Raw genomic sequence first — 25,946 nt, 5'->3', positions numbered from 1 at the left:
TTCCATCTATTCTCCACCGCTGTAGTGGTTAGGACTGCCATAACATTGATGCTGCCATGGCATTGATATTCTTACTCTCTCATTTCATAAGGTTAAGGTCTGGCTAACGTGTTCCAAGTTGCATTGGCCTTTTTTGCTCTAAATCCCATGTTGATGTTCATAGACTACTCTTAATATTTTTTTAAAATTATTATTTTATTTATTTATGAAACTTCAGCACTTGGAACTTTAAATAGGGATGTGAATACTTGCTTTGAATGACTGATTTTCACAATATATCAAGTTTGAGACAAATGTATATATGCAGAGAAATGTCTGTGCTTCTGATTGTTTACGTCTGATTATAGTTCACTTTTGCTATTTTATAGTAATACTTAAGAGTATGTACTTTGTCATATTTTGTAAAAGAGAATAGGTCTTAATGTGGTCATATTGTTAAATTAACCAAGAAACCAGTCTTTGCCAAGAGATAGCAAAGGTGATTTTTGAAATATAGTTTATACATATAAATTAAATAAGCCAATGTTAAATTATTTTAATGACGTTTAAAAGTAAAATCCACATAGTAAAAAAATCAATTACACTGGCAAAAAAATTACAATAACTGAACTAAACAATAATTGATTCTCTTGAATCATAAATGCAGCTTTGCTAAGCAGATGAGAAAGAACAATTTTCAGTGCAAATTAACCTCTTTTAGTATGATAGATAAAGGAACATCCTTTCCAGGAAGAAATTTTAAAACAAAAAAAAAAGTTTACACATAATTTGTAGTGTGTGTGCATTCACACAGGCTACCTTTCAGTGGACAGCAATATCTCATGGGTAGATTTCCATTGAAAATGTAATGGGGAGTCATTGTTATGCGTCATGTTTGTGGGGGTTGGATTTGGTTTTAGCCATCTTGCTTGCAGTATTTAAGCTTTGGGACAGTGGTGAAACTTTTATTGGCTTGAGATTTTAGCCTTTTGGGAAAAGGAGGGACAAAAACCTCAGGCTCTTCACCTATCATCCAAACTTAAACACGTTGCCAGAAGAATAAAGGAAAGGAAAAAGTCAATAGCAGAAAGCTCTGTCGTGAATATTGAGCTTGCATTAGAGGGAACTATACGGAAGAAATGTATGGTATGTCAGGAATTCCCATATCCTGAGAATGTCATACATTGCTCAGCAGTTTGCTTTCTCGACTATCTTAACTGTCAAAGAAGGCGAGCGATCATCTGCTCCTCCGACAAGCCTTTGTGCAATGATTTGCAGTTTAACACAACTTTGGCCTTTGTGTCAGAGATGTGCTTTTGCTATCATGTTAAAATCCATTCAGACTTGGCCACCTTTTGTCTTTTTAAAAATGTTTGACTGTGTGCACACTCAGCAAAACCCTCTTCGATTTTTATCCACTACATTGCCTGAAGATCGCCTGCACTGAGCATAGCCCAGCCTTGGAAATGAATGTAACAGCGCCTGGAAATGTTTCCTACTCACATAATGCTAACAGCAGAGGAAGAAGCCTCCTTTTAAGTGAATGGATCTCCGCAGCATAGAAGTACTGCACCCGCTAGCTAGACTTCTTTAGAAAGACTTTTTTTTTTTGTCTTCTCTTTTGAGGGGACTGAGTTTTGTAACCAGCTCCTTTTGTGCCGAGAGCGCTGTGCCGGCTGGAGCAGGGACAGCTGAGGCTCTCCCTCCCTGGGCAGGCCAGGTGGGGAAGGGGCTGCTCACCAAATTACAACCAGCTGTGGCTGCCTTTGCTGGCACCCAGGTAAAGACTCTTTCTGCTTTGACACCTTTTCCCCCTGCCCCCTTCCTTCTTGACGAGTTTCATCGGCCTTTTCTATCTTTGTGTAACGCTTCGCTATAGAAGAGTGACTCTGTGCCCACCACCTCCTGCCTGCCCGCCTGGGACAGCAGCTGCAAACTGGTGGAGGGCCAAAAGCACTGCCAGGGTGGAAGACCCTCCTGCAACTCTTGTTCAGCTACTGAACGCTCTTTTGGCTTATGGTGATGTTTCCCTGACAAAGTATTGCTTGATTTTAAGGGGGGGGGGGGGGGGGGGAGCCTGAAGCCCCTCAAGAGGGAGCTGGCTCTGCTTTGGCTGAGACTTACGGAAAACCTGATTTCCCCTTCCCCCGCTCCCTCAATATGCTTTGGATGATCAGGTAACTATATTAACAGTGGGCAATGCTGGACAAAACAGGCAGTTGCAAAACCACTGTGAGTCCAAGAAAGGGAAAAAATACTCTCAAAAAGTAACTGTTGTCATCCCTCCTCAATAAATGCAGCAAGCCAGGGAAACATGGTGCTCTTGAACTCTTTATGTTCATTCTTGCTACTGTTTTATCAGATATTCCTGGCTCCCCCACATCAGGGGAAAGGTGATTCTACTATGGTCTGCACTTAAATGCTAATAATATCACAGGAATCAGACTGGCTCTACTTCTCTTGCTACCACCCTGTCCATTTCTAGCTTAACACCAAGCATTGCAGAAGGTCATCTCAGAGAATGACTCCTAGAATTGGCCATAAACTCCCTTGGGCAGTCCCAAAGGTATTGCACAAAATTTATCCAATAATAGCACCCATATTTAATTTAGATAGTATTTTGGTTGTGCTGAAACCAAGGAGATTAGCAGTTTCCCCTGAGGAATGACTGTTCGTGTTCCTTACCCTTCGAGAAAAGGGAACTGTCATTTTTAATCTGATCATTTAGAAATTTCCTCTTACCACAGGCTATTTTTCTCATCATTATTTTGAAACTGTTAGAAGGCTATCATTTCTTGTACCCAGTCATAGAGTCTAGGCTCCTGATTTTGAGGTATTTTACAAATAAAGTATAAAACTGGAGTAATTTTCACATCAGTGTGGCCATGGCAGAAATATCAGTTCAGAACGGAGACTGCAATCCATAGGAACATTCTTACAAAGACCTCACGTAGCCGGAGACCCTAAGCTTTGTGGCAGAGGTACAGATACATACTGGAGCTGTGGTTGTGGCCTCCCAGACAAATATTCAGGCATCTCCACAGAAGAGGATTTCCCCCCTGCCCCCCCAGGGTTTCTTGAAGGACACAGGCAGAGCACTCCCCATCAGGACTGAAAGCAGCAGTTAGCTAAGAATCCAGACTGTTGTTGTCCACAATTTGTTAATCTGCACCTGATACCATCGGTCCAGGAACTTCGTCTTTGTATTCCAGCTTGCTGAAAAGCAACTGCCTTTAGATCAGGACAAAAAGGCATAAATGCTACATAGTGTGATCACATATGCATCACAGAATGCTAGGAAATAGGGCTGGAAGAGACCTTTGTCATCTAATCAATCCTCCTTCCCCCCCCCCCCAAACTGCTCCGCAGATGCTGTTGTTGATTCAGTCAAATGGTTTTCACATGCCGGGGAATCCATCAGGGTCACTGGAAAACACCTGTAGCTCTGTGGTTAAGGAGCGTGCCAGCTAGTAAAAAGGCTAGTAGCTGTTGTGTGACTGTGCAGAAATAAAAGCAGGGAACGGCAAAATGGAGGTAGGTTCTCTCTGAGGGTCATCTGGTGGAGCAGGTGGTGTTTCAGGTAGTGTGATAAAGTCAGAACGCCATCTGCTTTTGTAGATGCCCTGCGGACATCAGAAATACTGATAATTCTAGGTAGTCACGGATGTGGGGGAAAAGAGTTTTAATGAGGGAAATTTTCAGTGAAAATAATTCACATGTCTCTGGAGATGCTTGGTTTTCTTTTGAGCCATTTTTTGCCTGTTAGGACTATAAAATGGGGGAATCTCATTTTGCTTTCAGAGTCTGGGTTGACTTGTTGAAGTATTTAGTTGCATAAGAACATTAAAATACACCTCTCGGGCATATGACAAGGTGGAATTGCAACACAGGGCAGTGGATGTATGTTATTTTAAATGGACCATACTTTGTCTTTTTTGTTTATGGGTCCTGGTTCTTTGCCTGGTTGTGTAGTATGACTGTAGAGGGCAATCAGCACTAGCACACTAGTGAGCCTGTGTGAGACAAATGCTTTGGGTTTTGCGGAGGAATCCTGACTGGGAGAGGGGTTGTTCTCCAAGGCTTTTTCAAAGAGTGATCTTGAAACAGTACAGGCCTGAATTCAAGCTATTGGTTTCCCTTTACCACATAAGGGAAACATCTTTCCGATATTAGAATTTAAGATGAAATAATTTCTGGCTTTCAGCTAAACATATGCGCGATTAAAGTTATGATTAATTTTAAATCGACCTGTAAGATATAGTGCTGGGCTTGTTCTGCTTCAATTTTAACCTTTCTCAAGGACAATCTAATGAGTTAAAAGCTGTATTAGTGTTTGCAAACTTTATTATGTTGCTTACTTAACTTTGCTACAAGTAATATGAATAATACGTATTCAGGTTCATCATACAGCAAAAGAATTAAAACTATTGCATTAACTCTAGTAATAAATGCTATAATTATTTCTCTTGAATGGATATGGGCAACAGGTTTTTTTAACAATAGAAATTATAACAAAAGCAGAGCTTAGAACAGGGAAGAGCAGAATCCTATTTACAAATGAGTCCAGTTTATTAAATACATATCTGACTCTGTTTTGAAGCAGCATTTTTATTTTGGTTCAGAACATTTTGAAAGCTGTTACATAGAAGGATTAAATCTGAAAACGAAAGAACCACCTGTTTAAGTTTTTTTGTTGTGTCTCCAGTTCACCCTCTGAGCCAAAATCCATTATTTGCCCACTTCTGCTCTTGATTGCTTCCTACTTCGTGGTCATCATCATACTTGTTTTTCATATGTTACAGGGAACATATATAAGCTAGGTGAAAAGAAAGGGGAAATTTGAAACTTTAAACCTTAGCAAGCCTAAAAGAAAGGAGAAGGCTTTGCTGGCTGGTATACACAGAGTGATGCATGATGAATGGCTTGACTTTGGAAGGAGCAGTCATGAGAGAACCACCCAGAGTGGCATGTTGTGAGTCTCTCTCTGAAAATAAAGCTGTTTCATAGGCTGGGAATCACAGAATCATTTAGGTTGGAAAGGACCTTTTAAGATCATGGAGTCTAACCGTTAAGCTAATGCTGCCAAGTCCACCACTAAACCATGTCCCTAAGCAGCACATCTACACGTCTTTTAAATAATGGGCAACACACTATGGCACGCAGAAAGAATGTGTTTTGACATAAAGTCTACTATTTACTGTAGCTAATAGTTTGGAAAAAGCAACTTTCCCAACAGCTTTAGAGTCTGTATCAGTTACAGTTTTCTGTGTCCTTCAAAAGGCTGACAAAGTCAGCAACTAAATGATCCTAAATTGGCTTTTTGAGTACATATTGCACTAATATAATTCTCAGAGTTGGCAGGGCACTAACAACATTTTCCAGGGGCTTACTGGAGCACTTGTTAGACTAACTGTGGAGTCTCAGCTTGAATGTTAGTCCCCTTTCCTGTTCCATGCAGTTTAATCTAGAATTTATTATAGTCAAAACTCATGCTGCTGGGACAGTCCTGGACCTAGCAGGCAGGGAAGTCCCTGCTTGTGAAGAGGAGGTGATGAATGGTTGCACTTCTCTGACTGTCCCTGTTTGTGCTTCATCCCACCGCAGATCATAGCAGCCTCAGCGGATGCGTGGCTTTACCTCCCACCACACGTTCTAGCTCACGTCTCAGCCCTTTTCTTTTCTGTGACAACTTTTCTCATTTCTTTGCTCTCTAGGTAAGCATTGATAAACTCTGCTGCCAAATCGATGGCAGCAATGAAGTGTGCTGTATTTCCCTTGCACATACCTGCAACAGTTTTTCTCACGATTTTCATGTTCGGGAAAGTTTAAAGAGTTTACATCACAGGCTGTTTTCTACAGTATAAACAAACTAGTCCACAGATCTGTTCTAAACTACAAGTCACTTTATGCTTGCAAAAGTAGTTCATAATCAGTGTTTATCGTAGTCATGTAGTTGAAATATTAGAAGATAGATTCACAGCAAGTGGGGGGTTTTAAAATGCTTTAGATTGTAGTGCTACATACTCTTTCATGTTCTACAATGATACCTGTTCTGTGATGATTTCAATTTTGCCAGATTCCTATGCAGATAAATCAGAAGCGTTGGAGTTTATTTTGCAATACTGGGAATCAATCTAATAATTAAATGGTTTGCATGAGGAAATACCTACTCTTTTCTGTAAGAGTAAGTATTTCTATATTATTTAAACTGGAGAGAAATGTTTTGCTGTTGTCTTTAGATGTACTTTTCACGTTACTCTCGATTAGCCTGTCCTCTTTCCACCAGTCCCTCCCCACACATTCTTGCTCCCTGCTTTGTCAGCAGCAGCACTCAGGAACTGATCAAGCTGAAAGCTAACCCAATGCACCCCGCAAAAATGTTTGGCTTGCTCCTGCTGTTAAATTAATTTTGTCAGGTTTTGTGGGGTTTTTGGCATGTCTTCATTTGTTTATGTCAGTTTATTACTCATTTCTTGCTACTTAGTCATAAGTTGATATTTCTGTCCAAATAATGAGCCCAGAGTAGGAAAACACTTTTGCCCAGATATTCTACTGTAGTTGAACTATATTTAACGTTTTTTGTGAATTTGGTTTAGGATTCCATTTGTCTTAAGACTGGGAAGGGAAAGGAAAGTCAGAGGGGGTAAAAACACTGACAATGGTAAATTGTTTTAAACTGGAATCTGGTTTAACTTTGGAAGCTCTTGTGGAATTGTTCAGCACATGTATCAGAGGGAGGAAGGTATTAAGGAACCCAGCTGCCTTGTTTCTGGGTTAGACAAATACCTGCGACGAATGACTTGTTTCTGGTCCGGCAGGCTATACAGGGAAGAAACAGCTGTGAAGGGAAGCAAATCTTAATTTTCATGTTATGTAAACTAGATTGGTAGTTAAGGACTGGTAAGTAATTCAGTATGTGCTGCTTGCCCAGATCAGAGGGGTATGGTGAGGCTCCTTGGAAGGTCCTTAGCTGGTTTTCCTGAACTTGCCAGCTAGATGGAGTGCCAGTCTGCAAGAACAATCGAGCCCAAGGACAGACATGTGGCAGACTTCTTCCCCCTTGTAGCAGGGGTGAACTTGGTTAATACATTTGCAGTGTTGGTCTGATCTGAGCCAGTGTATGATCTTGCTGCTTCTTGCTCATAGTCTCTTATGTGGTTTGAAAGAAAGGGGGGGGGGGGGGGGGAGGAAAAAGTAATGTTGGTTTGGGTTTTTTTTGTTTGTTTCTTTGTTTTTTTTGGTTAAACAAACCACCACATTCTTTTAGAAATTTCAGTAAGCATATAATTTTGTTTAAGAATTAATGAAAAAATAAGATGATACCACTGCAGCATTTTTGTTAATTATAATGATTCAAAAGAACAGCTTGAAGATAAATTCCTTTGAGGTATTGATAGTATTTTAACTGAGCTGTGGGGGGAAATATCTGATGGTGTGGTATCTTCTGTGATGTAGCTATGTTGGAAAAGTCATCTACCGCAGTAATTAAAAATGGACAAGGTGTTTGGGTTTGTACATCACCAATATGTTGATGTATAGATAATAACAGAATAGAAAACTATAAGCGATATCTTTGTTTCAATTAACTGTTGACCTTATGGCAACGTACTAGTGATATGGCATCATATTCTGAGATCAAATGGAGATGCAGAGTTTATTATAACTCTGTATATCAAACTCCCAATGATAATGTTACCATTCTTACTGTACAATAACCCTGAAATCTTTGTTGTTACTAACTTCCACTTTTGGCATCAATAGAAACTTTCATGTTTTAGGATCTTATAAAGTAAAATCTATTTTAGATAGAAAATTTTTACTTTTCAATTTCCAACTTTATATCACTAAGAAAAATTCTGTGTATACAGCTTCGATGCTGAGCAAAATTGGGTTGCTCCTGTGTTGTGATATTATTTTAAAATCCTGAAATTTACATTAGATGTAAATATATATGATAGGGAGGGTTCTGATGCATGTTTTGTAATGGTATGAAACTGCAAAATATTGGTAAAATATATGGCAAATAATGAGTGAACTCTTGTGTAAGAAGATGAAATTTCTCTGCAGTATCCAGTATGGCTCTCCTGAGTATTGCTTTGGAACCCCAGTAGGTTTTAATTGGAAGGACACTTTTGAACCATGACTTTCAGAGCAGTCTTGTTTATAAACGGAAATAAACTGCAGAGGTTTAAGGTTTCGGGTTTTTTTTTGGTTGTTTGGTTGGTTGGTTGGTTGGTTTGGGTTTTTTTTTGTTTGGTTGGGTTTTTTTAGTTTTTTTCTAACTCTATCTGAAACTACATCAATACAAATTTTATTACTTAAGGTACTTTCCAAATTTGTTAGTCTTGAAGCAAGCAAGTCTCAGAGGTATTTCACTTACTATGATACGTTTCCCATACAGACTATCACAAATTTTCTGTTTCTCTTTTTTGACTGTCAGTCAGCAATCTTGCCATGTTCAAGCCTTTTAGTCTGTCATTTGTTATATGTACAATATATTCATACTCATTATAAATCTTTTCTGGTTTATTATGGCATGCTGGTTTCCCCACTAATATTTTAATTGACTTTGTAACTTATACTACATTTCATTCTCATTTTTGGTCTAATTCTCCTCTCTCTTTTTTTTATCACTGGAAAAATAATTTGTGTTTAGGATCTGTAACTGAGAACTTTAGAGTTTTACTTTGCATTTCTAATACCCGTTCTTTATCTGTTTTAGCATCTCCCTGTATTCTTCCCAGTGTTCTTTACTTCCTATTTTCTTGTAAGTATAGCATATTCTATTTTTCCCCTCAGTTCCTATTGACCTGTTTAACCATGTGGAGTTAACTGAAGCTACATCTCACTCCTGAAGAAAATAATTACTGTATAAGTTTAGTTCCATTTATACACCCTTTCCTTATGACTGGGGTATCTTGCTATTTGTCTAAAAAGTGTTTAATGCAATATCTTTTTACATAGCACATTATGTAACATTGCACAGCATTCATCTTGGTAGAAATTTCAATTCCATTTGCTGATACTGTTCTGTTTCTATTTTCTTTATTCTGTTTGTTTAGTGGTTGGAATCTGACTTAAACAGGTGGGTCCCTGGCAGGTTTCAGGAAACAACCAGTCATGTAATTCATCTATTGTTTTGTCTCATCTATGACATGTTTTAAATGCTTTCCAAATTAAAATTGAGCTCACAATTGTGACTAGTTACGTACTAGTCCCATTATTTTTGTGTATACAATCTTTGCTTTACTTAATAGTAACTCTTCTGTCTTTTATGTACTGACGACTTCTGATATTTTTGGTTTCTCTGTGTGTTCTTAATGGATTGTTTCCTAAGGCAAGATTCAGCATTTTAGGCGTCTACTGTATCTAAAGAAGTTCAGAGCCCATCACCCATGAACCACCTTTTAATAAATGTAAGTCTGAGCACAGCTTTATGAACGTCCTGCTGAACATCAGAGGCTCCAGTGCTGGACTTTGGAATTGCAGCAATTGGAGTTGCAACAATTCCCAAGCCCAAAACTCAGATGGAGATTATTCTTTTGTGTCCATTTGTCCCCCTCGCTTTCTCAAATTACCAGGTTGTGGACCCAAGGCCTTCCATGCACTTGCAGTGATAATATTTTTTAAAAAAATCTACAAATTGACTTGTGAACTATGATCACGCTAGTATGACTCCTGTGAAAAGAAGTGCTCCTACCTCCACCTCCAAATAGTCAAATAAACCTTATTTTCCTATTGCCAGCTACACAAACTATAAAATTCTCTCTCAAGCCACTGCACTCTTTGATTTAAAGCATCAGATATGATATACTTTGTTCTTGTGTTTGCATAGTGACAGGCATTATGGTACCTAACTAAGCCTCCCTTGTTTTTGGCATGGTTGATAGTAGTTGCTAAGTCCTACTCTGAGATAGATCTTAACTGGTACGTCTTTTTGAAACTTGTTCTGAAATTTGCCTTAAACCACATTGGTTTTTCTGTTGGTTGGGTTGGTTTTTTTCTCTGCCACATCTGTAACTTCCTAATTTCTTGATTACTTTTTTTCTTCAAAATTTCAGCCTCCTAATATTAGTCTTCATAATCTCTTAGAGGCTGTGGTTTCATATTAATATATTGGTGCTGCTGAAACAATATGTTCCCCTTAAATATCATAGTGCTTATTCCAGTGCTTCCTTAGCTGTCTCTTCTGACTAGCAATAGTATCAATGTTGCTACTTGTACTTTAATCCAGATACATATAATTTCTGTAAAGAAAAAAAAAATCCAGTACTTTATAAAAGCAGATTTTTACAGGGGAAAGTAGCTTTTGAGGATTGGGACCACCTGTAACTAATAATCCTGGCTTCTATACTGACTTGCTTTGTAGCCTGAGGGAAGCCACTTTCACAGCTCTGCACCATTTTCTATGTATGGCAGCATGTGTTAACTACTTAATTAGTACTTTATGGAGTTATCAGTTCAAGGGTTTTGTCTGTGAGATTTTTTTTGACAGACTATTCATAAATATGACAACAGTCAATGAAGTAGAAAGCCTAAATTTTAAAGAGAAGCTGATTGCTTCCCTCAGCAATATGAATAGTACGTACCCAAACACTACCCATGCATGAGTGATCCATCCTGCGGCGTAAGGGCAGCTCCAGTTCCATTGCCTTGTCTGTTCACTGCTTTTGGCTGTGGTTATTTTCTTGTGATTTATCCTAGGCATGGTTGGGGGGGGGGGGAGTGTTTGTTTATTTTTATTTGCTTGTTTATCACTATTTTTTATTTTTTATTTCAAAATTTGGTGAAAACCTGTTCTTATGATGGGCGTTTTCCCAAGACTCATGGTCATGTTCAAGATCTTTGCTATCTGTGCAAATCCCACAATGTGCAGAACCATACCATTTGTACTGGGGTCGAGCTGTGGGGCAAGATGATGTGAAGACAAATGCCTCCTGTGTTTTCTAGTAGTTGCTTGCAGTAATATGGGACAAAACGTAATTGAGGGAGGATATCACGTAAGTTTTTCTCATGCAGAGCATCTGATCCAAGTCTTTTATTCTCAGTAGTCTCCTACTGATGACTTTAGTACTTTCTCTGGGTTCTTTTTTTTTGTTGGTGGCGTTTTTTTTAAAATTATTATTATTATTAAATGTAGGAAGAATAAAGAATTCTGGATATTTTCCATGAGTTCTCCAATTCAGGCATGTCCTCGCACACTCAATGATCCTAGCTAGTATTGCCAAAAAACAAACAGGAGGGATCAGATTCAGCTTGAGAACACAGGTTGTATTTACTTACTCCTTTCCATCATACCTCATTTCAGCTGTTGCCAGTAGATCATACTTGGGATTTATTCCTCTCCAACAATATAAAAGGACAAATTTGGCAAGGTAATACACTGTTCTGAATTTCTTTTTCAGTTCAGAGCATCTAAGTATCCAGCACCTGTTACAGGGGATACCCAAAGATACCTTTCATCATCCTGCTTTTAATGTGGGCTTATTTTCCCAGCATATTGGGAAAACTGGTGGAGAGATTGCCCCTAGAATAATTTGTGAATGCCTCTTTAGATGTGGTGTAAATAGCAGTTGCATACTCTTAAAGGCAGGGTCTTTCAGAAATCTTCTTGGCTCAAATCCTTGACTCTCCGGTGTGGAGACTACTTTCTGTTGAGTACCTCTGAATCAAAGGTAAGAACCTGCTTGGCACATGCATTTCTGAATGTGCTGTTCCAGAGGTCTCTAGAGCTGTGTTTACACTTCCCCGAGACCTCTAATCTTCTTTTTACCCATGCTTTCTCTCCTGGGTGTCAATGCCCAGCTCTGTTGATTTTTTGCTCTGCAATCCTTCAGGCAGCTGATATACTCGAGGAGCTGGCAGCCCTCTTGCTTAAGTGCAAGGCTCAGGACTAAACACCCAGCACTGCAATATTTATTTTTTTGTAAGAGGTACCCAAAAGCCTCAAGTGAAGACTCAAGAGACTCCTCCTTTGTGCTTCCCCTTCCCGCCCCAGCCAGTTATTTCTGTCAAGGTCAGTGATTTCTGTTAAGAGGGTGCTGCTGCAGAACAGAGTGCCTGTGTTAGTAGCAGCCAGCAACATGATGTATTGCAGGTTACCTGAGTACAGGGTGTATAGCTGGCCCTGTTAAGGCACGCAGCTGTGTGCACTTGTGTATTGGAAGATGGCCTCTCTGCTGCAAGCTCGTATGGCTTCAGGTAATCTATTCATTGGCCGCCTCTTAATGAACCTGTTGGTGAATATCCCACAGGAGGTTGAGACATCTTCTACTAATAGCAGACATTAGACAGTGACTGGAAAGACTCATGTACCTCCTTGAGGTATATATGTAAAACCAGAGGTGTTTCTTCCCAGCAGGGATGCTCACTCCAGATACTTTGAGTGCTTGGAGCTTGGGGTCTCCTGTAAAGCTTAATACGTACACGTCAGGGTCCTGAACCTCTGAAAGTCCTCTAGCCCTCTTTGTCTGCTACTTTACTGCATTGAAATGTTTTTGTGGGCAGCTGTGAATGGAGCTCTTGCAAACTCTGGTATTGAAAGCCTCATCTATGTGATAAGAATGAAATGTGAGTACTTATTGACATGTTGTTTTCAAAAAGAAGATAAATAAATGAAAGTATTTTGCCAACATAGTGGTGCTATACCTATCTATCTAAATCTCATTAATAATTTAGCTGAAATGTTTTAAAAAGTTTTGATGTCCTTTTAAGGAATTATGTCATGCATACACAGCATGTATATGTTCGTGACTATATAGGAAACTGCCTGGGATGTCTTTTGGCAGTACCTGTTCTAGGCTAGCCTTACATTAGCGCACTCTTATTCCACAGGAAGAGAGCCATTTTTTAGATCACTTTGGGGATTGGATTAAATTGCAATGAAGTGCTTTTAATATAGAATGTGTTCACCTCAGGAGTTAGTGTGAAATAGCTGGGTATACTTCAAGTTTAAACCTTAGCCTATTTTGTGATGCCTTTCCTCTGTAGATGAGCCCCAAGAGATGTCCTTACTTAACTCTCAAATTTGAGAGCATTTCGAATGAATGCTGTGGTATCATAACCTGCAGCTCCAAGAATATCAAGATAAGAGGGTTCTTGCCTATGAAATGTTCCCAGTATGAAAAGGCCTTCAAAAAGGAGTCTGTAACCTGGGGAAAGTTTTTTCTTATTTGTACTTATTTGTGAGAAAAAGAAATACAACTAACTCTTTGCTTCTCCCATCAAATACTTTGGTGCATGCTACTGTGAATTATGGCTGGAATTTCTTGACTGGAGTAATATCAGAGGTGCTTAGGAATTTTCACGTATATTTTTTCCTTTCAGCCACCCTGAATAGCAGCTAAAATGGTGAGAATGATCATGTGCACTGTTTTCTCTTTGTCAGTAGTATCCTGACTATAGATTCAATGGAATAAAAGTCACTCCAAAATGAGTCTAAAACTGCAGTGGAAAGGGAGAAGACAGCAATCCTAATTTATCTTGATGCCATGATAAAGGAGAAAGAGGATTTGTTGACCTGAGCAGTGTTTGTTTATATGTTTCTGGTGAAATAATAAGAATGAGATGTATTTAGAAACCTTTTGCACTTGGTAGGAGGGGGACATTTTTTTCCACTGTAAGACTGTGGAAAGTTTACTTAATACCTTATGCATAAAAATGCACGGTTCCTTGTTGAAGATAGTAAAAATTTAATCAGACTCTTTAAGAGATTTGTTGCCAAATTACGTATTATTAATGTTATCCTTATTGTTTTTATGGGCATGATCTTAATAAGTGTTAGGTCTAGTATTTTGTTATTCCCATCTTTTTAAAGTATGTAAACTTTCTTTTATTCCCACTTACATGACTTAAAATAGTCAGACTAAGGTAAACCTATTTAACTTGAAGGTGGATAAATGCCATTTTCTCTTGCATCGATTGCCCACTTTCAGTAGTAGAATTTCATGTTTTGATTAGTTGCATTTTTGGTTGGCATTACGAGTTTATCTTTACGTGGATGCTTATGCTCTGAGAAGGAAAGACATTCAAAGGCAAAAATAATTAAATAGGCTATAACCTACTAAAGTCCAATACAACCAGTAATGTTTCCCTCTTCCTAACAGTATTGTTGTAAACATATATATATATTTGATTGATGCTGTAAGTAATCAAAGAAAACGAGAAAACTCTCTACAAGAGGGAAGAAATGGCAGCTATAGACCATATTAATGTGACCATGGCAGCCAAGATAAAAACTGGTGTAGGATGGAAAAACTTTTGAGTAGAGAAATATTACCAAGGGTACATGTGTGTATGTGTTTATCTTCTCATGTTAATTTTGTCCACAATAGCAGTGTCCTGTAAGAAATGTAGATTTTAAAGGAGCAATGCTTCAAAGTGACATTTAAAACTAACACCTATACAAAATATATGGAAAAGAGTAGGAATTAAAGGGCATGAGAAAAGGGCTTTTTAGGAATTGAAGATAGATATTGACAATCAACCCTGCCAGCCACTGCAGGACGGTTTACTGCTGAGTTGTAGTTACCTGTTGCTGATGTTTCACGGAGTACTACTGCAATAATTTGCCAGTTAATCTGTGCTTAAAACCCACATTCTTTGTGTATGGAAAAGTGACATAATTGCAAAAACAACAGAGGGTGTCTGAAGAACATCTAATGGTTCCCTGTGTCACTATTTCCTTGAAACAGAATCAAGGAGTGGCTAACGCTATTAGAAAAGATAAAGTTACAACACACACACACGCTCCCTCATTGGGAATAAGAGTTTTGAGGAGGTTTCAACACCAGCGGCAGGGTGTCACAGTGATCAGCAGCCCATAATTTGAAGAAGTATTGCCCTTTCCCCACCCCTCTCCTCCCAGGCATCTTTGGGGATGCCTGTTCTAATGCTGGAATATGTGCAGCCTATTATTGGTCACACTGTTTTGTGTGCTGCATTGATGTGATACCATATTCTGGAAGGATTTAAATTAAAGTGTATCTTTCTTTCATAAATGACCTATACCTTCTGAACACTATTTCAGAAACACAGAGCAAACCAGTATTTTAGGTGAAATGTACAATAAATTCAGAATTTTTTTTCTTCTTGCAAATATTTATAGTGAAGTTTCAAAGGAAGCTGGGACTTTTGTTTGATTCCAAAATATAAGTGCTGTAAATACATATACTCAGACAAAAATGAGCACATATATAGGTTTTTTTTTTTTAGAGCCTCATTTTGAATTTCTATAATCTGTGCCAATACACTAAAATTCTAAGAAATAATTTCTGTGTAATTGCTGAAGCAGAGGTGGAAAAATTACTGGAAACTGTTATATATGATGCTTGCATTGCAGTATCACTGTCTGGGGTTGGTGTCTCGTGTGAAATATTTGATGTAGTGCAGAGTTAAGACTCGAAAAGCTTAACAGTATTTATAGTTAGACCTTGATAGTACATATGAACATGTAGCAAAACACCACTGTTCGCAGCCAAAAGGGGAACATGAGGCAACCTGCAGTGGACAACTGACGTGAAGTCTTGTGGATTATATGTACAGGGGACTATAAAGTACTGAAAGTATAGAAAGGACTTAGGAAAAAATACAACTTCTAGCACTGATTTTTTTTTTTTTAATTTTAAATTTAAATTTTTCCCAATCAGTTTTGCAGATCATATTTTTCCCTTTCCAGTACTTGAGTTGTAATCAGTTACAATTACAGTGTTAGTTTTGCAGTTAACACTGTAAGAAATTGTTTTTGCTGGTGTGTGTTCATTTGCTTATTCAAGTGGGATGCTTGTTATTAACCATTTTGTCACTTGGTGTAAGAGAGGACGTGGTTGGTGCGTGAGGGTACAGGAAAGACAGAGGGTCCCTGAAGCTCCTTGTGAGCACTGCAGACTTACCTGAAGATACAGAGTGATTTTGTGACTGAGAGATTACTTTCAGCGCAGATGAATGCCAAGCAATGAGGAGGGGACAAAAGACTTCTAGGGAAAGCTGTGCCTATAGCAAAACATAAAACCGTGCCTGGACAATGACTGGTTCCTGGCTATGTGTTATTGCTCAGGAAAAGGCCATTGGGTTTGTTTTGCTTGGGTAGTTTTCTGCAAACAGGATCAGAGGACAAAAGAGAAGGCTTGAATATGCCATGTTATAAATTGAATATTGTGTGCCATTTTGGACCCTGTTCCAAGATTTAGTAGAAGAGGCATGGAGAATGACAGGCTTGGGCTGGCTTCTGGAAGAAGAAGAAGAAAGGGTAAATAAGATTGGGCCTAATAAAGCTGGAGAAGGCATGTGATGAAAGGGATGAAGAAAGTAAAGATGACAAAACCATAGTGGTTTCAAAAGTAAATTGGGCAATCCCATGGGGATAAGGATTTAATTTACACGGGTGTGGGTGCAGCCTATGGTTCTGGGCATGCAAATTTTAGGAATTGCTAAATTTCTGGTGGCTGGATTTGGGGAAAATACTCCAACAGCATCTGTCACACCTCCCATCTTCTTATGCTTGCTCCTTAGACGTCTGTGCTAAGCCTTTCAGAAACAGCATACTCTGTCAGACAAACCTTTGAATTAAGCGTACCACCACTAGTACATGTGTACTTAAGAAGCATGCAAAAGAGGCTTGACTGTTTTTAGAGCACCTGTTTGGATGTGTCCCCAGTGTCGGTTGCAGAGAGGGGAGTGTTTGTATTCAAGACTTGCTACGTGAGCTAAACTGAACTTCTCAAGAATTTGGGAGATGGTTAACAGTTGGGCACGAATAGCTTAGAGAAGAGCTTGGGATTTTAACTTTTGGATTGTTGTGAAGTTGTGTGTTACTGTGTCGGTTGCAGAGAGGGGAGTGTTTGTATTCAAGACTTGCTACGTGAGCTAAACTGAACTTCTCAAGAATTTGGGAGATGGTTAACAGTTGGGCACGAATAGCTTAGAGAAGAGCTTGGGATTTTAACTTTTGGATTGTTGTGAAGTTGTGTGTTACTTGGTTTGGTTTTAACTCTGTTTATCTAGATGTCTGGCATCATGTATTTTAATTGTTGTCCCCCTTATGTTTTGACGAGGTGGCTTTTTTCTGTCTTCTGCCAGTGGAATGGGGATGATGATACCTTTGCTGTTCTGCCCCTTTTCCAACTCCTGTATTTTGTGTCCGTCTTTGTTTTGAATAAGACCAGTTCCTTTCTTATCTGTTGCCCATAAGTTTTTTTTTCTCCAAGAGCAGCTGCTTGAAAATGGTGACTGTTATCAGGTTTTGATCCGCAGCTGCAAAAGCAAGTAGTCCATTTTGTTTTGCATCTCTTACGGTGAAGCTTTGCACAGTAGTAGTATGTCTGCACCTTTGAGAAGATCACATTACATTAACAGTTTGCAGTTGGAAGGGTTTTTTATAGCTATAAGAGCTGTTTGTTTACCTCTTAAACAAACATAGTTCTGCACTAGTTGACAATATCCAGGGTAAATTGTCTTTTTTCCAAACCCTTATTGGTTTTGGAAGGCTCAGTTTGAAAGGAGAAGGCTGTGGTGTCTTGTTTCTTTGATATGCTCTCTCCATTAACGCATTAAAAAGCAGAACTGCTTTTGGTTTATTACAAAATCTGTATTTTAGAATTGTAAAATATAGTTGTAATTAACCTGAAAATAAGTAACCTCAATGCCAAATTTTCACATGAGGAAATCTATGGCAATACAGTTAATTCTCTCTGGCATGTTTTTAAATTTTCATCCTCATTCGCTGCAACATGTGTCCAAGACTGTCCAGTGATGCAAGCTTTGTCTATTTATATATAGCATGAAACACTACTTTATGGCTCTTAGTTGTCTCTTCACTTTTGAGGACCAAATGCCAAAAGAGCGAGCCCCCCCTACACTTTAAGGTGTGGAAAGTCACAAACTTACAGCAGTAACAACAAACACTAACCAACGTATTTTAACTCTGTCGGTGCTGTTTTCTAATCCGTACCAGCTGGGCAAATCTCCCTGTGCAGCGGTATGGTTACTAAAGCCATCAAGTTTTTGATTCCAGTCTAAGTATCCTAAAAGTGTGTTTACAAGATTGGATGTGGGAGACTTCTTCCGTGGAACTGCAGCTGTCCCTCGTTTGTGGTTTGAAACTGCAACTATTGACAAGTGCAGACAGAGCTTATATAAAAACTCGGAAGGTCTCTTGCCGATTTGATAAGCATGAAAAGTGGTGTGTGGTGTTTACATCTTGGTCTCTCTTGCCAAAAGTTTTGTCTCTCAAAGTGTATAATCATTGTCTCTTACATCTCAGACGTAACTTTCTGGTATTTGAGTATGTCTTTGGAAGTATGAGTTGTGGGAAAAGATCTACACAAAACTCTTACACAAGTTTATTGACTCTTTTTTTGGTTTAGTCTAGTCTATTGTGCTGTCCTGGTTCTCCACTTTTTTTCACTGTGGCTAGGACAGAAGCCATAAAATCTTGTATCAGGGTTTAGAAATCAGAGGTGATTTCAGTTGTTTTAATTTCTCTTTCATGTGGAAAAACAAACCATTGTGGCCGGTGATACCATTTCATCTTGTGTTCCTAATGAAATATGGGGCAACAGTGGTGTTCCTGTGAATTCCCTTTGAAGGGAATTCTTTTAAAGGAATGTAATCAACGTAGTGTGGTTTGCAAGGGAAAAGTATAAAACACATCCTTCATCAATATCATATTTGGTATGCATCAAATTTTTATTTATTCTGCTGAAATGAAAAAAGGAATTTGATAAGCTGTGAAAAATTTAGGAATAAATGTGAAACTTCTGTGGCAATATAAAATATTTATTTTCCATTTCATTTTGTTCACCTCTGTTGTCTCTGAGACTGATTACAAACTGAATTCAGTTTCTTACTCTTCACTTTAAACAATTGAAAAATCTTGAGTTGTGTTTAACTTCTTCACAAGAGTGTTATGGGAAGAGGATTAAATCACTAACACAACAAGAAAGACTTTAAAAAGTAAAATAAAAACTTATTATTGTATAGCTCCTTTGACAGACAACTTGCCTAATTAATCATAACAGATATATTTATTTTAAAATATTTGATATAAAGACTTCATTTATAGCTGAAGGCAGTTTCTGAAATACAAATAGAAAAATGTATGATGTTCTGAATTTTAATTTTGTTAGTCTTTCTCTTAATATCTGTCATACTGCATACAGGTCCAAGTAAGCAACATTTGAATACAGTTAAAATGTGGTGATATAGGATATTCCTGTTATTTAGGTGAGCTTGTTTAATGTCTTCACTAGACCCACAAGTGTTTGAAGTATTTTGTAAAAAAAAAAAAAAAAAAAAAATTTAAATTAAAAATCATAGCTTTGCATATTATTAGAACTTTAAAAATATAGCTTTTTCAGAAAGATAATGACAAATTGAGCAAGATGCATCAATGGCATTTAATTAACTTATTTATATGTGGTTTAACTGTACTATTTAGGACATCATATGTATGATCTTCTGAAGTATCTGTTTGTGAGATAAGGGCTGTGGGTTTCCAGCGGATTTTAAAAATGTCTCAGACCTCAGTTTTCAGGAAAAGGCTTTCAAAACTTTCCTGTCTTGGCCTGTAACACATTTTTCCAACATTTTTAGCACTACTGTCCCCGCCCCCCACGCGTACTCCATTACTTTAATCCAACAAATGTTATGGAGATTTTACATGGAGACTTTAACATACAGATGGATTATAGATCCAAGATGTTCTCTTATTTTCTCTTATGAATGCTAATTATTCGGTATTATGTTTCTCATGTGGAGTACAGAAAAACCTGTCCCTTCTGTGTCATGAGGAATGGCCTGTTTACTTGCATGCCTTCAAATTCCGTCCATTTAAGTGACTGGGAACAAGACCAGAAAGACATAATGCTCTATTTGCCAATTCTAATAGCAAAAATTGTTTAGACTTGAGAAATATCTCATTGTCTATGAATCCATTAAAATATCCGTCACTGCATGGGTCTTATTTCCCTCTCACAGAACTATAGTCTGTATTTCTTCATTTCCATTTTACTTTAAAGACTATTATGCTTTATATGATCTTGTCAATCAAGTTCTTTATTTTGCTTATTGTAAATGTCACTTTCTTCCGTATATTAACGTCTCATGGCGTTTGAAACAAAAGGCTTCTGCTTTCTCTTTGCAATTTTGATGCTGTTAGATGACTTAAAGATGTTGGAAAGGGAGAAAGCAGAGTGTTAACCTACTGAAGTGCATTGGTATTAGAAATGTTAAATAAACCTTTCCCTCCTTCTAAAAATAGGTATATGATGATTGGTCTGTTTGGCTTGTTTAAAATGTATTTTCTCACAACACTAAAATGAATTTGTTGGATCCCTTTGCTACTTCAGTTTTGCTCTGTGCAGTGTGTCTATTTCTGTAACATTTCAGCAACTTCCAGAGGACTGAGTTTCATGTTTACTGTGTCGTCTTAGTATGACTAGTGTGTTTTCATGCTAATAGGGATTTTGAAACTGCTGAGCTAATAAAATGTAATTAATAGAATGTTATTGTTTAAATTATTTCCAGGTACATCCACCTTTATGGAAGCATTAGCAGCCAATGGTACAACCAACATACAGACATCTGTAACAGGAGTGACAGCCAGCAAACGAAGGTTTATTGATGACAGGAGAGATCAACCTTTTGATAAAAGGCTACGTTTCAGCGTGAGACAAACGGAGAGTGCATACCGGTACAGAGACATTGTTGTCAGGAAACAGGATGGATTCACACACATTTTGCTGTCAACAAAATCATCTGAAAATAATTCACTAAATCCAGAGGTCTGAACAATTCTGATTTTTTGGGGGGGGAAGGGTGCTGGGGGAATTCTAAGTCCTTGCCTCATTTATGCCTGTTATTCAGGCACCAACACCCAAAACAAGATTCAGGCTGTTGCTTGCAAGATGTTACACATAGAATTGACTTTAAGTGTAATTCAGTTGAGTTTAAGAACTATGTTATCTGAACATGTAGATGTCTCTTATAAGACATGTGGCGATTTACGAAGTGCAACTTGAAACAAGCTTTGGACTGAATTAAGGTTCTTTTTTTCTGAACTGGCTGCATATGCCATCTGCTGTCCAAATTACAGAAATGCTGAATGAGTGCTTTAGTTACAGATAACTTCCAATATATCTTTTCTTAATGATTTCGTTATCTTAGTCTAATTAAATTTCTGAAATGCAAAGCTTCTAATACTTTTTTTTAAATTTTCTTATTTTTGGATAATGAAAAAAGTTAACTTTTCTAATATGATGGTTGAGCGGATCCTAAGGAAAAATGAAAGATGTCAAAGAACCCATGGCGGGAGGAGGGGAGAACAGTATGCTACTTTTTAATGATGGAATAAGAAGATTCTAATGAATTTTTGATTTTTCAGGTAATGAAGGAAGTCCAAAGTGCACTGAACACAGCAGCTGCAGATGACAGTAAACTTGTGCTGTTCAGTGCAGTTGGTAGCATTTTCTGCTGTGGTCTTGATTTTATTTATTTTATACGACGTTTAACAGATGATAGAAAAAAGGAAAGCACTAAGATGGCAGAAGCTATTAGGTATGTAAGATTATCTTCAATCATCTGAGCGGGTATTCTTCATCATGTAGTCTGGCTTGTTTTATGTTTTTTTGTTTCAAGAGCCTTTAATTCAACAAGATCTCAGACATTGACCTGTTAGGTAATATACTATGCAGCACTTTTTTAATACTCCCTGTCCCTTTCTATTTGGGTTGTCATTTCATACATCGCTGCTTTTACTACTAAAATTTATCTATGAAAACTGGTATTATAGTAATACTCCTCCAGTTGAAGCCAATTTTAAGACTTAAACAGCCATAGGGTTTCAGGAAAAATCTAATACACACGAATATAAGATGTGCATTGAATGAGTAACATTATAGTACATTCACAGCAGTGGAATGATGGATATTTTAGAGGAGTAGGTTAGAGTAGGTGAACATCATCCCAATGCTACATACCAAATATAAGGTTTAAACAAAACGAGCTAACATAAACTAGAAGAATATATACGGAAAAAAAGTATGGATCTTGGAGACACATTTTAACAGTGCAAACAAGCAGCTTATCATTTGAACACTGGTTTTGAGGGTCTGGGCTCTTGGATTAGCTCTTGTATGCTTCCAGAGTATCTATATTCCTTCAGAGACCTATGTTCTGTTGTTATCAATATTCACATCCCTAAAAAAGGCCTTGTAACATGTAAAACCTGTTTCATTGGAGGCACAGTTAGCTCATTGAGATTATGATAGTTACTTTTTTCAAAGGCAATTTTTCAATCATTCCATGTAATAGTTGCTCATGCAGTGACTTCAGATGTGGCCAGGGGACAGAGGCTCTTAACACTCAGCTGCTGTCACTAGTTTAATTCAGGCCCTTCCAGAAGCCTGATTTGTCAGGCTGATTATTCATTGTTAATAAAATGGATAAAGGTAACCTAAAACACCTATGACACACCCCTCACCCCCCCTTCAAGTATAATAATAGTATTTTTCATATATATGCTAGAGACGGTAGTCTCTGGAATATTCAGACATGATTAAAATTATCTTAAGTCTCTGGATGGGATGTTTGTATGACAGCTTGCATAAGATGGTTCCAGAATTTTTTTTGCATTCATCTATTTCAGCTCACTAGAATGAGTTAAGAAGCATGATAACCTTTAGTGATGGATGCAGTATCGTAAAAATGTCCTGTTTCACAGAAATACAAGAATGTGTTATACAGATAAAGAGCAAACTTCAAAATTGACACTAAATCCCCCCCTTTTTAAAATTTTGATAACAATCCCATATTTCAGCATCTAATACTGAAATGAAAAATCGTCTGTCATTCAGAGCAAAGGAGTGCTTGACAGGTGCTGACAACTGTATATTGTACATTGTATTCTAATCAGAAGTTGTCATGTACTTGAAGTAAATATGGACAACTTCTTCATTATATGTGGTAGTTACTGAGAAATGTCCGAACCTCAACTTCAACGTTTTAGAAAGTCTCTACTTAGTCTAATGCATGGTACACACACATGCTTACTTTTTCCTAAGAAGCTCTTGAAGGTATTAACTATTTGAGAATGGAGAAGCATGTAAGCATCCATACTTTGTGGGTACTGGAATGAATTGTCATTTTATCTTGATAATGAGGATGAGAACACGCATTTGTAACTTAATAGCATAGCACCCATGGCACTATGACCAACCAAGAGAGGGAAGATGAGGAGAGGAAGTTTACAGGTGTGAGCTAAGTGATAATGGAGCTCTACTACTTATGGCTTGTTCATCATTTGAAAAGGCAGATTTATTTATGAAGAAAAGCTGTCTTCCACAAGTCCAGAAATACTCCTTAAGGAAACTCATTAATGCTTTGCCCATCTTCACTTACACCTTCACTTAAAAATATAGACACCTTATGCCAATGTCATACGTAAACACAGTGAAGACCAAAGCAGAGCTGTAACCATGGTTTTGGTGCCCAGAGGTGAGTTATGACTACAGCCTCATCTAAGAGAGGGCTGTGAGGCATGTGAATATACCACAAGTGCTGTATTAGCTGGTGCTTGTAGGAGGGGCATTAAATCCACACCTACCCAATTACTGTGCTTTGTTGGGCTGGGAGAAATTCTAGGCTTTCACAGAATTGGAGACTGGTTGAGGTTAGAAGGGACCTTTGGAGGTCGTCCTGTTGAACCTGCCCCTGCTCAAGCAGGGTCACCTAGAGCAGATTGCCTGGGACCATGTCCAGGCAGGGTTTTTGAGTGTCTCCAAGGATGTAGAGTCCACAACCTTGCTGGCTGCCTGTTCAGTCACCCTGACAGTGAAAAAGTGTTTCCTGATATTTAGAGGGAACCTTCTGTGTTTCAGTTTGTGCCCATTGCCTCTGGTCCTGTCACTGGGGACCACTGAAAAGATTGTGGCCCTGTCTTCTTTGCACCCTCCCTTCAGGTATTCATGCACATTGATGACATCCCCTCTGAGCCTTCTCTTCTCCAGGCTGAACGGTCCCAGCCCTCGCAGCCTTTCCTCACATGAGAGATGCTCCAGTCCCTCAGTCACCTTGGTGGCCCTTTGCTAGACCATCATCAGTAGCTGCACATCTCTCTTTCACTGGGGAGCCCATAACTGGACACCAGTGCTGAGCAGAGGAGAAGGATCACCTCCTGCAACCTGCTGGCCACTGGCCAACACTCGTAATGCAGCCCAGGGTACCATTAACCTTGTTTGTCACAAGGGCATGTTGCTGGGTCAAGTTCCACTTGGTGTCCACCAGGAACCCTAGCTCCTTTTCTGCCACCCTGCTTTCCAGCTGTTTGGCTTCCAGCATATATTGGTGCCTGGGGTTGTTCTTCCCCAGGTGCAGGACTTTGCACTTCCCCTTGTTGAACTTCATGAGGTTCCTGTCAGCCTATTTCTCCAGCTTGTTGAGATCCCTCTGGATGGCAGCATGAGTCTCTGGCGTATCAGCCCAGTTTTGTATCATTAGCAAACTCACTGAGGGTATGCTCTGCCCCATCATCTAGATCGTGAATGAAGCTGTTCAACAGTACCAGACCTAGCACTGACCCCCAGAGGTACAACACTAATTACTGGCCTCCAACTAGACTTTGCACCACTGATCACCACCCTCTGGGCCAGCCATTCAGACATTTTTCAGTCCACCTCACTGCTCAATCCAACTCATACATCAACAGCTTGTCTGTGAGAATCTTATGGGAGGCAGTGCTGAAAGCCTTGCTCTGAAGTCTAGGTAGACAATATCCACTGCTCTCCCCTCATCCACCAAGCTAACCACCTCATCTTGGAAGGTTATCAGGTTGGTTTTGAAAGTAATGTTACTGTCGAGATTAATTATTACTGAGCTTTCAAGGGCTGGTATATTTTACTCTTTATATATATGTAGTGAGTGCATGTTTCTGTTTCTCTTCAGGAATTTTGTGAATACTTTTATTCAGTTTAAGAAGCCTATCATTGTAGCAGTAAATGGCCCAGCCATTGGACTTGGAGCATCTATATTGCCTCTGTGTGACGTGGTCTGGGCTAACGAGAAGGCTTGGTTTCAGACACCATACACTACTTTTGGACAAAGTCCAGATGGATGTTCATCCCTTACATTCCCCCGGATAATGGGCCTGGCTTCTGTAAGTAGCTTGCAGGGTAGGGGCTGACAGCTTCACAATGCAGTTGTGATAACTTATCCAGACCGATTTCAAGACTTTCTACCTTTGCTGTGTTGTCTTTTCTTTATTTTTTTTTCTTTCTCTCATGAAAACCTTTCATGAGAAACCGGTATTTATAGCTTCTCTGCTCCATGCTGCTACAACCTAGTCTTCACCTGCATGCACAGAACAGAAAGCAGGCACAGGACCTAATCCCAGGTCATGGGCACCCTTAACTCTGACAGTGGCAGAAGGGTTGTGTCCTGTGTACCAGGACACACCTTCCCTGCTGATGCCTTATGAGGATCAGCCACCAGCGTCTTTCATTCAGCACAGCATCAGAGTGTAGCAGAGAATGGGCTGGTCTGCACTCAGTGTCCTTACATAGCAGAGCACTGTGTCACCAGCTATTAGCAGTCTCATGCTAGTATTCAAATTAAGTAATTCAGCTTTCATGCACTTGCTCTCAAGAAGTCCTGCTGAACTTCCTAGATCTCTGCTGATGTTTAACACTAGCGTGTTATGCAGGAAATAGTCGCTCCAAATCACCTTTGTGAAGGATTTTTTTTTTTTTCAGTCTTGCACTCTTATTTACAGTAATGCTGGATTGAAAAAAAAAAAAAAAAGGTAATGTTTTGTACCATTGCTGAAAACATAAGCCATGTTACTTAGTATCCCTTTTCTTGCTTTTCAATTAAAGAATCAAATGTAACAAAAAGCTATTTTAAAATCTATTAGCTACATTATATTCCTGTTGCTTGCTATTTTTTATGCTGTGTTCTTTGAAAACTGTTAGACCTAT

The 25,946-nt window shown here is 38.7% G+C and overlaps 1 protein-coding gene across 2 annotated transcripts in view; it reads left to right on the top strand.

The window, feature by feature from the left end:
- CDYL (chromodomain Y like) overlaps positions 1-25,946 on the top strand; it is a 104,577-nt gene that overhangs the window by 72,476 nt on the left and 6,155 nt on the right. Inside the window, exons 3-6 of one of the 2 annotated variants that reach the window (XM_075052373.1) lie at positions 8,702-8,746; positions 20,503-20,759; positions 21,359-21,531; positions 24,916-25,126. In XM_075052373.1, coding sequence (XP_074908474.1) covers positions 8,702-8,746; positions 20,503-20,759; positions 21,359-21,531; positions 24,916-25,126 — 686 coding nt within the window. The remainder of the gene's footprint in view (positions 1-8,701; positions 8,747-20,502; positions 20,760-21,358; positions 21,532-24,915; positions 25,127-25,946) is intronic. The other variant, XM_075052374.1, reaches the window with a different exon arrangement.

This window comes from Buteo buteo, chromosome 20 (assembly GCF_964188355.1).
Source record: "Buteo buteo chromosome 20, bButBut1.hap1.1, whole genome shotgun sequence".
Lineage (NCBI taxonomy): Eukaryota > Metazoa > Chordata > Aves > Accipitriformes > Accipitridae > Buteo > Buteo buteo.
This window is presented reverse-complemented; position numbering and strand designations above follow the sequence as displayed.